Genomic DNA, 12,434 nt, shown 5'->3' on the forward strand with positions numbered 1-12,434 from the left:
GCAGCAGTTGCAGTCTTGCAGAACCTCCTGGTCAGTGTAGCGGTCACTGGAGAAGAAGAAGGAAGATGAAGGCCCTTTTTTTTTGTTCAGGCTTCAGTAAATATTAAATTTTAGGCCTATTATTATTTAGCCCAAATGTCAAATGAATTTATCCAATGTATAATATGTATTCAACCTGAACCCGTTACCCATTTGGCCATTTCAATCGTCCAGCAGACGCAGTGAGCACTCAGGCAGGAAGGAATGTGAATTTCCTCCAAATTGCCAAACACTTTTCCTCAACCTCACTTCTTCTTTCTCCAAATTCACACCACACGACCTAGCTCCAGACTCCAGGAGGCAGACCGAATAAACAACAGATTCCATCAAAGCATTCGCCGCTGCCTGCAGGCTACAGTGAACGTCGAAGTACTGACTGTCGAACACTCGAACCGCTGACCGGACAGTGAACTCCATCAGGCATTCAGACTGATGACTCTTTTTTTTCCTCTTTATTTTTTTTTGTTTTGGTGTTGTTCTATTTTGTTTGGTTATTTTGCTTTTGTTCGATTTTGTTTTGCCCATGCTACTAGGCCATTGGCTATTGTCATTGTGAGTCTGCCTATCTTGTTTTGATTTTGTTCTATCTTGGAGTTGTTGATGTTGATTGTTGAGCATTGAATAATTTAATATTAATTATCTTTTGATTTATTCATTTGGGAATTTAAGTTTGCGAATTGTGACTTATGAATTATGATAAGTAATTTACGTTTTATCATGATGAGTTATGATTATTGATTTGGGAATTTATGTTTACAAAATTGTATTTGTGAATTGTTATTTATGATTTATGATAAGTAATTTATAATTTGATGAGGAAATAGGATATTAGGAATGATTATTGATTTGGAAATTTACGTTTAGGATGACATTTTGCAGATTATAGAACGATTTTTTCAACCAAAACGAAAGTCCATACCCAATTCTTCTACTTCTAGTTGTGCATCTAGTCCCGCCACTGATTCTAGTCGAGCGCAAGAGTTATTAAATAACACAAAGAAGTCTCGGGCTCAAATTAATGTGGATGATCTTTTATCTAATTCAGGGATACGCCCCCTATCGAATCATATGATCCTAATATCAGAGATGTTGTTGAGATGGCATACTTGGATAAAGGTCCTTGTCAACCATATAGACAAGATTTTCCAAGAAGACCGATGAGAAATGATAATAGATGTTTTCGAAAAGAATGGTTCTCCGAATTTCATTGGTTGGAATACAATATAGAAAAGGATGCAGCGTATTGTTAGCATTGCTACCTATTCAAACCCGATAGAGGGGGTCAAGGGAGTGGACATATATTTACTAAGACCGACTTTAGGGATTGGAAGCACAAAATGACATTGAAAGATCATGTCAGTCTCTTTGATAGTTCTCATAATCAAGCTTTTGCAAAGTGTACCAACTTGATGAATCAAAAGCAAAGTATCTCTTACGTTATTTCTAGCCAAAGTAGTAGTCAACAACAAAGTTATAGGACCAGGTTGACTGCGGTGCTAGATTGTACTAGACTCCTCTTGATGCAAGGATTGTCATTTCGTGGTCATGATGAATCGAAAGAGTCTCTTAATAGAGAAAATTTAATTGAGTTATTGAACTGGTATGTAGCTCGTTGTAAGGTAATTAAAGAAGTATTATTTAGTAATGCTCCTGAAAATGACCAAATGACTTTACCAACCATCCAAAAGGATTTGGTTAATTATTGTGCTGTAGAGACGACAAGGGCTATTTATCAATGAGATTGGTGATTTTTTGTTTTCAATTTTGGTTGATCAGGCTCCTGATAATTCTGTGAAAGAACAAATGACAGTTGTTTTAAGATTTGTTGATAAAAGTGGGCAAGTGAAGGAGCGTTTTTTGGGTATGTCCCATGTCACTGATACTTGTGTCCAATCATTGAAGGATGCCATTGATGCAATATTTTCTACACATGGGTTGAGCATATCTAGCTTGAGAGATCAAGGCTATGATAGAGCAAGTAATATGTTAGGTGAGTTCAATAGGTTGAAAGCTTTAATTCTTAGAGAGAACCCACATGCTATATATGTTCATTGCTTCACTTACTTGCTTTAGTTGGCAATTGTATCTGTAGCACGTAGGAATTGTATGCTTGGTGATTTTTTAGACGTACTTGCTATTATTGTGAATTTGGTTGGTGCATCATGTAAGCGTGTAGATGCTCTTCGAACAAGTTATCAAGCTAATATTTTGGAGAAGCTTAATGTTGGGGAACTTACTGGTGGAAGTGGTCAGTTTCAAGAAATGAGTTTGACACGCCCAGGTGATACAAGGTGGGGCTTACATCTATTGATAGTTACTCGTTTAATTAATATGTTTAATGCTATTATAGATGTTCTTGAGAATTTATCAGAAGATGGCGTACATTCAGATAAAAAATCTTCGGCCTTAAGATAGATGAACAATATGCAAGATTTTGAGTTTCTGTTCAGTCTCCACTTTATGTTTGAAAATCGTACAATTACAGACGACCTTTTACAAGCCTTACAGAAAAAGGATAAGGATATTCAAAATGCTATGAGGTTATTGAATTTGTGTAAGTGTGCATTGCAAAACTTGAGAGAGAATGGTTGAGATACTTTGTTCAGTAGGGTGATTGAGTTTTGTGTTGATAGACATATTTTAGTGCCCAATATGGAGGATATTGTAGTAGTGAAAGGTCGGCCTAGGTGTGTAGCTCAACAGGTGACTTATTTTCATCGCTTTTATGTTGATTTGTATTGTCATGCGATAGACTCAATCTTGCAAGAGTTGAATGATCGATTTCCAGAAACAACTACCAAGCTCTTTACTTGCATTTCATGTTTAAGTCAAAGAGATTCATTTGCAGCTTTTGATAATGATAAATTGCTACGTCTTACTCAGTTCTATCCTTTGGACTTCAATAGTGAAGAACTTTTCAGCTTGATAAGTTTCTTTTGCTTGTGAGAATGGACGAAACTTTCTTTAATCTCAATAGTATATTCCTTGTAGCTCAGAAGTTGGCTGAAACTAGAAGTTCTTGACATTTTCCATTGGTTTATAGGCTGCTAACCTTGGCTTTGATATTACTTGTGGCAACTGCAAGTGGTGAAAGTGTATTTTCTGCTATGAATCTAATCAAAAGTGATTTGCGCAACAAAATGGGAGATGACTGTTTGAATATCAATTTGGTGGTCTAAGTGGAGAAAGCTATTTTTAAAAAACTTGAGAATGAGGCAATATTGCAATGTTTTCAAATCATGAGACCCCGTAGAATGCAGTTATCTAAGTTTACAGTTACAGAGTAACTAAGTAAGGTTGTATCATTTATTTTTTTAAAATTTTGGGTTGTATCGAAGCATATTTTCATATATATACAATTTTGACGTTTTAATTCATTTACATAAATGATATATATTGAATAACTTTTAATATTATGTAACCAAATTTTAATAAACGATTGGACAATTACAATTGTCGACGGTCAACGACCAATCCGCCCTAGCTGGAGTTGGATCCTGAATTCGCCGTTGAAAACAAGCGCTTTGGTATCACTTATTTTGACTACTCTAATAAGCCATTGTTAAACTCTATCTCTGTACAACATAGAAATTGGCGTATAAGTCACAAAAGTAATTAGTTTCATAGATCATATCTATAATCTAATCTGGCATATAGTATAATAGAAATAAGATGATGAGAAAAGGGAGCAAAAGCAACCGTTCAGGGACTTAAACCCAATATTAACACCTTTCATGTCTATCAAAACGTAAGAAATTCATAAGCACATTTGTGCATTGCTTAACCATCGAATCAACAAGAAGGGTAAAATAGAAAGTTAAAAAACAAAACAATTTTTTAATTTTTTAATACCAAAAAATGATGGTCATTTTTACTGCTATTTTTTAAATTGGTTCAGCATGGTAGTTCTTTTTACATGCTATTATTTGATTGAAACTTTTATTGTCTAATGATTTTTTATTTTTTATTTTTTTGATGTTTTTGTTGGAGATAAAGTTTTTCTTCTAGACATTCTATAAAATTTTTATTAAATAATTTTTCTCTTGGTAAAAAATAATAAATTTTTCAAAAAAATAAAATAAAATTGTACTACATATTAAAATGTCATCTTTAACTAGATGAAAAATAAACATTTGTTTCAAAAAAATTAAAAGAACACTGCAAGAACAAGTTAAGACAACAAGTAAAGAGCATAGCAAAATATAATAAAAACAATGATGAAGTACGTTGCAGAAACACAACAACAACGTGATTTGAGACCTTTTGAAACATGACTGCACATTGCCATATCTTTCTAGTCTAGGAATATACGAGTGAGCGTTGTGAAAGACTTAAGTATACATTTTTTTGTCGGTTGCAAAAAATAGTTTTTCTTGTAGCGAATTTTTTGTCCATCTATAGAATTTTTAGCAACAAATATTCCTTGTCACAAAAAGTAGACTCTATTGCATCACAAACACTTTGTTGCAAAAATAAAAGTTTGTTGCCATAAATTTTTTACCAAAAATATTTTTGGCATTTTGCTTCTCTCATGTTTTTTGCAACAATCTTTATTATTTGTCGCACCTTCTCACATTTCACGACAGCTTTTAATGTCGCCATATATTTTTTGGTACTTATTTTTTTTCATATCAATCTTTGCGACAAACTTAAAAAACGCATTGCGCTAAATCACTTATTACGATAACTTTTCGTATATCGCAAAATATCTTGTCATAAAATCACACTTTGGTTGTAGTGTTAGCCTTGGTATCATGAACATCGAATGGCCATTATTCGCTAGCCGTAAACTTACTGCTCAAACGGCAGGATTGTCGCATGCTTGCTAGCAACTAGCCCTCGAGCACTGACAACAGGGACTCTATTGCTCGCTAGGCGCCAGTTTGACGCTTGAGCAGCAAATTCATCCGGATATTTGTTAATTTTTCAAATTTTTTTTAAAGTAACAATCAAATTTAATTTTTGGTACACTTAATTTCTTTCGGATGTCTAGTATTCTATAATAGATTAGTTGAAACAACATGTTACTAATGTAAACTCTCGTGTAAACTAATTTATTCGAAATATTAAAATGATTGTGTATATGTAATTTATGTGGGTATTGATCGGCCCAAAGGAAGGTCAATATTTCACTGAATTATATGCACACCCGTGATAATAAATATGTGACGATTATAAAATTTTTCCATTATGTGAACAATAAGCAGGTCTAAAGATAGATTTAATGTTTGACAAGACTTATTGTCAATATTTGATTACCAATCCAAGAATATTACTCACAAGTTGAATTTTTGTCCAAATACTATTGTCAATGTTTTGCTTTATCTCTTGTGATGGGTCCACCAATTCATTAGTTGTTTGATATGAATTCTCATGTGATCATGTCTTTTTATTTTTATTTATTTATTCAGTTAATTTATCTATTTTATAATATTTGCCAACATCAACTCTATTCATATGCTTAATGGAACCAACATTAACAACTGAAAAGAGAACGTTCATATCATTTTTGGCTGCATAGATCTAAACCTTACTCTAAGGACTAAACAACTTGTTGCACTTACGGATAAAAGCTTCGCTGATGAAAAGAAGAGAAGACTCTTCGAGAACATGAAAGGATCGAAAACTTGATCATAATGGGCAAAAACGAACTTGTAACATTCAAAGAAGAGGAAATTAGCATACAATTCCTCGACTTTATCAATTGTCCAAAAATTGGTCTTGTGATTAAACCTTTTGAGGAGATTGGATGTTGCGAACCCCGTAGCAACGTTGACTACGAAACCCACAACGAGATTGACGAACCCAAGAAAGTCAAATTAATCCAAAAGTTTAGGATTAATCCAAAAAAAAGTCGAACCAAAAAACTCTACAAGAACGACGCTTGAAAGACCTCTTCATCACGCAATCCAAGAATTGAATCCAGTTGTTTGAACGCCACAAGTTAACACTTGATAAGTTCGAAGTTGTTCAATGAAGAATGATGAAGAGAAGACAATACACCTCACTTTAATTCAATATAAAAAATGTCTAAAGTTCTTAACAATTGAATGAAAACTTCTATTTATACTAAACCTAAAAACTAGGTAAAAATTGTGCAAAAGTCGATCATAATCCCTAAAATATGGAAAAGAATCAAAAAGTAACAAAATATGAAAAATTGCCAAAATTAGAAAATTCGCCAAATTTTTTGCCTATGCGACCGCGATGTTCTTTTCTATGCGATCGCATAGTTTAATTAAGTTTCCCCCTTTGAGTTTCGGTAAGCCTCCATGCAACCGCAAGCCTCATAAGCCTATGAGGTCGCATAGGCTTCTCATTTTCCTCCGTCTTCGGCCTTCGATATTAAATTGATCCAAGTTGATTCGGCCTTCGACCCAAATATGAAAGTTGCTTCATTTTGAGTCTCGAACATGATTCCATCAATGGTTTTTTGAACGAGCAATCCCATTGCTTGTTTCACTTACTTTGCTCTTGATCGCATCATTAGTCCGCCATCGACTATCAACGGGTCTCGTCTTGAACTTACCTTTGTCGAGCTCGACTCTCGGGTCATATCATCTCCTCCCTCTTCAAAAGGAGTCATCCTTGAATCTGAACTTGCATCAAATAGAGAGAGATTAGATACATTAAAAGTAGTCGAAACATTATACTCACCTGGAAGGTCCAACTTGTATGCATAATCGTTTATCTTTTCAATAACTTGAAATGGACCATCGCCCCTTGGTTACAACTTGGACTTCCTTTTCTCCGGAAACTGCTCCTTCCTAAAGTGTACCTAAACCCAATCTCCTGGCTCGAATGTCACGCGCTTCCTACCTTTGTTCGCCTGTGACGCAACCAACTTACTTTTGTTTTCAATTTGTGCTTTTACCTTTTCATGGAGTGACTTAACCAATTCCGCCTTCTTTTTGCCATCTAAACTACCACGTTCATTCACAGGTAAATGAATTAAATCCAAAGAAGTTAGTGGATTAAAACCATATACAATTTCAAATGGAGAACATGATGTAGTAGAGTGAACAGTTCGATTGCATGCAAATTCAACAAATGATAGACACTCCTTCCAAATCTTCAAATTTTTATTGATTACTATGCGTAACAATTGTGTCATAGTCCTATTCACTACCTCGATTTGTCCATCCGTTTGTGGGTGACAAGTTGTGGAAAATAGTAACTTAGTGCCTAACTTACCCCAAAAACTCTCCAAAAGTGACTCAAAAATTTGACATCCTGATCCGACACTATACTTCTAGGAACCCCATGTAAACGCACAATCTCTTTAAAGAATAAGTCAGCAATGTTCGTGGCATCGTCAGTTTTGTGACATGGTATAAAATGTGCCATTTTACTGAATCTATCTACAACCACAAAAATAGAATCCCGACCTCTTTTAGTCCTAGGTAAACCCAAAACAAAGTCTATCGAGATATCAACCCAAGGCTCATTAGGTGTAGGTAAAGGTGTGTACAAACCTTGAGGTAAAACCTTAGACTTGTCCTTTTACAACCTATGCATCAATTACAAATTTGCTCGACATCACTTTTCATCTTAGACCAGTAAAAATGCTCCTTCAATACATCTAAAGTCTTTTGAACCTAAAGTGTCCCATCAATCCACCACTATGTGCTTCCCTTACTAACAACTCCCGAATAGAACAATTAGGAACACATAACCTATTTTCCCGAAATAAATACCCCTCATGCCTAAAGAACCTATCAACCGCCCCTTTTATGCATGAAAAAAAATATCCGAAAATTCAACATCTTTTTCGTACAATTCCTTAATATGTTCAAACCCAAGTAGCTTAGAATTAAGAATAGTTAGCAATACATACCTTCGTGACAACGCATCCGCCATCACATTTTCCTTACCTTGTTTATACCAAATGACGTATGGAAAGGTCTCAATGAATTTCATTCACCGTGCATGCCTCTTGTTCAATTTACCTTGTCCCCGCAAGTGCTTTAGTGACTCATGATCGGTGTGTATTACGAACTCCTTCGGCCATAGATAATGTTACCAAGTCTTCAAAGCTCGAACAAGTGCATAAAGTTCTTCGTCATATGTAGGATAATTTAAAGCAGCTCCACTCAATTTCTGACTAAAGTATGTAATAGGCCTCCGATCCTACATTAAAACTGCTCCAATCCCTATTCCTGATGCATCACGCTCAATCTCGAATGTTTTTATCAAAGTTAGGTAATGCCGAAACAGGTGCTTCACACAATCTACCGTTAATAGTATTAAATGCAAGTTCCTGTTCATCACCCCAATGAAAACCTACACTCTTTTTAACTACTTCCGTGAATGGTACGTTGATAGTGCTAAAATCCTTCACAAAACGCCTATAAAAACTAGCCAAACCATGAAAACTCCTAACTTCCGTTATGTTTTTAGGTGTCGGCCAATCTCTAATAGCTTTTATCTTTTCATCGTCTACTTCTATTCCATTAGCACTAACCACAAAACCAAGAAAAAGAACTCTATTCATACAAAACGTGCATTTCTTAATATTAGCATAGAGTTGTTCTTTTCTTAAAACAATTAACACACACTTTAAATGTTCCAAATGCTCTCCTAGGTCTTTGCTATAGATTAAGCTGTCGTCAAAATAAACCACAACAAATTTTCTTATAAAAGCACGTAAAACATGATTCATTAAATGTATAAAAGTGCTAGGTACATTTGTGAGTCCAAACGACATAACCAACTATTCATATAAACCATATTTAGTTTTAAAAGCCGTTTTCCATTCATCACCCTCCCGTATACGAATTTGATGATACCCGCTTTTTAAATCAATTTTAGTAAATTTGCAAGCACCATGTAATTCATCAAGCATGCCATCTAACCTAGGTATAGGGTGACGATACTTTACAGTTATGTTGTTGATAGCCCTACAATCTACGCACACTCGCCATGTTCCATCCTTTTTTGGCACAAGCAAAATTGGTACCGCACAAGGACTCATGCTTTACCTCACGTATCCTTTGCTCATCAACTCCTCCACTTGCCTTTGAAGCTCCTTAGCCTCCTCGGGATTACTCCAATAAGCTGGTCGATTTGGAATGACAGCTCTAGGTATGAAGTCAGTTTGATGTTCAATGCCTCGAATAGGCAGCAATCCACTTGGTGCATCCTCCAGAAATACATCGTCGAATTCCTACAACAAAGACTTAGCCAAACTAGGGAGGGGTGGGTTAGTTTTCTTAAAATTCAGGAGTGATTTCTTATAAATGAACAAGATCATCTCTTTTCTCTCAACTACCGCCCTCCTCAAATCACTCTCTTTTGTAAAGAAATTCACTCGTGTTTTCTCTCTTCTCTTGGGGCACTCTCTTTCTTTTCTCTCTTGTGATTGCTCTCTTTTTTTCTCTCTAATGGCTATCTCAACATTTTCTCTCTTTTTCTCCAACCCACTATTTGCTCTCATTTTTTCTAACTCTTTTGCTCTCCTTTCTTCCTCACTTCTCGATTTTAATTGGTCCTCATAGACTTACGCCGGTGTTAATACCACAAGAGTAATGGTCCTTCCATCCTTAATGAAACTATATCAATTTTTGTACCCATCATGCTTAGCCTTCCTATCGTACTGCCATGGTCGCCCCAATAAAATATGTCCCGCTTGCATTGGCACCACATCACACATTAACTTGTCCTTATAACTCCCAATTGACAAATTAAGTAACACTCTTTGATTCACCCTCACCTCCCCACTCTCATTCAACCATTGCAATTTACAAGGTCTCGGGTGTCTCAACAATGTTAAACCCAATTTTTCTACAAGAGATACCCTAGCTACATTAGTGCAACTACCACCATCAATTATAACACTACATACCATATTGTTGACGTGGCATCGAGTGTGGAAAATGTTCTCCCGTTGCAACTCCAAGTCATCCTCTTTGACGTGAGTAGTGAGAGCTCACCTTGTGACTAATAGATCCCCAACCGGCCCTTCAACTTTTTCTTCTTCACTAACATCCTCCAAAGCCGACATGTCATCAAACTCGCCATCACAATCGCTCACAATCTCTCCATTATCTTGCAACACCATCACCCATTTGTTTGGGCATTGAGAAGCAATATGCCCTGTTCCCAAACACCTAAAACATTTGATGTCCCGATTGTGCGACGGTTGTGCCTCCAGTTTTGATATTAGTTTGCTAACGTTTTCATCCTTGCCCTTTTGCCAATCATTTTTACCTCTAGGTGCAGCCCCATTTTTGTTGTTGTCATCCCACTTCGATTTCTATGCTGGATTAGGAGTTGAAGTACCTAACGGTTGCTTAGACGTCCCCTTGCTCTTTAATTGCCTCTCGACCTTCATTGCCACATGTAACATGTCCTCGATTTCCACATAGTGTTACAACTCTACAATGTTTACAATATCCCGATTTAACCCATTCAAGAACCGTGCCATGGTAGCTTCCCGATCTTCCTCCACATTAGCCCGAATCATAAGAATTTTCATCTCCTTGTGATAATCCTCTACGCTTTTCAATCCTTGGTAGAAACCTTGCAATTTTTGATGGATTTCCCTATAATAATGACTCGGAACAAACCTCCTCCTCATCAACACCTTCAATTCATCCCAAGTGCTAATTGGTCTTTCCCGACCCCTACGCCATGATGTAAGTACTTGATTCGATCAAGATATTGCGTAATCCACAAATTCAAGTACCACCAATTTTACCTTTTTCTCCTCCGAATAATTATAGCACTTAAAAATCATCTCAACCTTTCTTTCCCACCCTAAATATGCTTCTGGATCGCTTCTCCCCCTAAATTGTGAAATAGTCATTTTAATACTCCCCAAATTTCCATCTACTTTATCTCCCAAGTTATTTCGACCTCATCTTTCCATCCTATCGCCCCTATGCCTCGCTCGACCCATATCAAAGTCATTTTCATCAAAATCATCCTCATCACTACGATACTCATCTCGCCTTCCTCTCCTAGATTCACGCCTACCCGGCCCCCCAGCATTAAACATTTCCACTTGTCCTCGACTAAGATTAGCAATTGCAGTACCTATTTGCGTCATTCATTCCCCTTTCCTATCCACCTTCTCCCTAACATCACCAAGTACCCTTTCAAACCTCCTTATCATGTCCTCCGATGTATTGTTGTCATTACCGTTTCGACTTGAATTAGAACCTTCTCTTTCCGACATCATATCACACAATTTTTTTATGCCTCACAAATATTTCACTCGAAAAACACTCACTATGGCTTTTTCCCTCCATTAAACTCACCACTCGACATTTTACCATCAAAGTCTTCCTCCAAGCACTTCAAAGAACCAAGTGAACTAAATCAATTGTTTTACCGGGAATTCAAACAAACCGAATATTAATCGAAGACCACGAGACTCAAAGGACTTGAATAAGTGGAATAGATGAATGTTTTGACAAGAATATGTGAATAGACTCACTAGAAGATCATAAGAATATCCCAAAGTCAAACACAATGTAGGAGTTGTTGTTGGTAGAAAAACAAAATCAAACAATAATAATATCAATTTTTTTTTGTTTTTGTTTGTGAACAGTACTTTGAGATGAACAGTACCTTGAATGTATAGTAACTTTTTTTTTTTACTTCTTGATGAAAGAAGATAATTAAACTATCAACAACTCAACGAAACGACGAAAAGAAAAACAAGAACGAAGAAGAACTAAGAAAGAATAATTAAAATTGAAGAAGAAACTAAAAAAACAAAATTAACGACTCAAATAAATAAAGAAAAGATATAACTTTCAATTAATTTGGAGCCCTGACTCTGATAACAACTGATGCGACCCCCGTAGCAACGTTGATTACGAAACCCACAACGAGATTGATGAATCTAAGAAAGCCAAATTAATCCAAAAATTTAGAATTAATCCAAAAGAAAGTCGAACCAAAAAATCCTACAAGAACGATGCTTGAAAGACCACTTGATCACGCAATCTAAGAATTGAATCCGGTTGTTTGAATGCCACAAGTTAACACTTGATAAGTTCGAAATTGTTCAATGAAGAACGATGAAAGAAGACAATATGCCTCACTTTAATTCAATATCAAAAATGTCAAAAGTTTTTAACAATTGAATAAAAACTTCTATTTATACTAAATCTAAAAACTAGGTAAAAATCATGCAAAAGTCGATCATAATCCCCAAAATATGGAAAAGAATCAAAAACTAACAAAATATTGAAAATTGCCAAAATTAGAAAATTCGCCAAGTTTTTGGCCTATGCGACCGCAACGTTCTTTTCTATGCGGTCGCATAGTTCAAGTAAGTTTCCCCCTTAAAGTTTCGATAAGCCTCCATGCGGCCACAAGCCTCATAAGCCTATGCGGTCGCATAGGCTTATCATTTTCCTCCATTTTCGGCCTTCGATATTAAA

The 12,434-nt window shown here is 35.9% G+C and overlaps 2 protein-coding genes across 2 annotated transcripts; both read left to right on the top strand.

The window, feature by feature from the left end:
- Positions 1 to 1,376: 1,376 nt before the first annotated feature.
- Positions 1,377 to 2,454, top strand: LOC111402852. The gene is made up of 3 exons (XM_023031153.1): positions 1,377 to 1,658; positions 1,816 to 2,029; positions 2,132 to 2,454. The coding sequence occupies exons 1-3, from the start codon at positions 1,377 to 1,379 to the stop codon at positions 2,452 to 2,454; spliced, it is 819 nt and encodes a 272-aa protein (XP_022886921.1).
- LOC111402853 lies at positions 2,455 to 3,218 on the top strand. The gene is made up of 3 exons (XM_023031154.1): positions 2,455 to 2,579; positions 2,673 to 2,981; positions 3,083 to 3,218. Exons 1-3 carry the CDS (start codon positions 2,455 to 2,457, stop codon positions 3,216 to 3,218), a joined length of 570 nt encoding a protein of 189 aa, XP_022886922.1.
- Positions 3,219 to 12,434: the final 9,216 nt, after the last annotated feature.

This window comes from Olea europaea, chromosome 11 (genome assembly GCF_002742605.1).
Source record: "Olea europaea var. sylvestris chromosome 11, O_europaea_v1, whole genome shotgun sequence".
Classification (NCBI taxonomy): Eukaryota; Viridiplantae; Streptophyta; class Magnoliopsida; order Lamiales; family Oleaceae; genus Olea; species Olea europaea.

Coding starts and splice junctions, on each gene's coding strand:
- LOC111402852 (XM_023031153.1), top strand. CDS start 1,377: ATGACATTGAAAGATCATGTCAGTCTCTTTGATAGTTCTCATAATCAA. Junction 1,659..1,815: donor GGTATGTAGCTCGTTGTAAG/GTAATTAAAGAA, acceptor TTGGTTGATCAG/GCTCCTGATAATTCTGTGAA. Junction 2,030..2,131: donor TAGAGCAAGTAATATGTTAG/GTGAGTTCAATA, acceptor TTGTATCTGTAG/CACGTAGGAATTGTATGCTT.
- LOC111402853 (XM_023031154.1), top strand. CDS start 2,455: ATGAACAATATGCAAGATTTTGAGTTTCTGTTCAGTCTCCACTTTATG. Junction 2,580..2,672: donor GATATTCAAAATGCTATGAG/GTTATTGAATTT, acceptor TTGTGTTGATAG/ACATATTTTAGTGCCCAATA. Junction 2,982..3,082: donor TTGATAAGTTTCTTTTGCTT/GTGAGAATGGAC, acceptor ATTGGTTTATAG/GCTGCTAACCTTGGCTTTGA.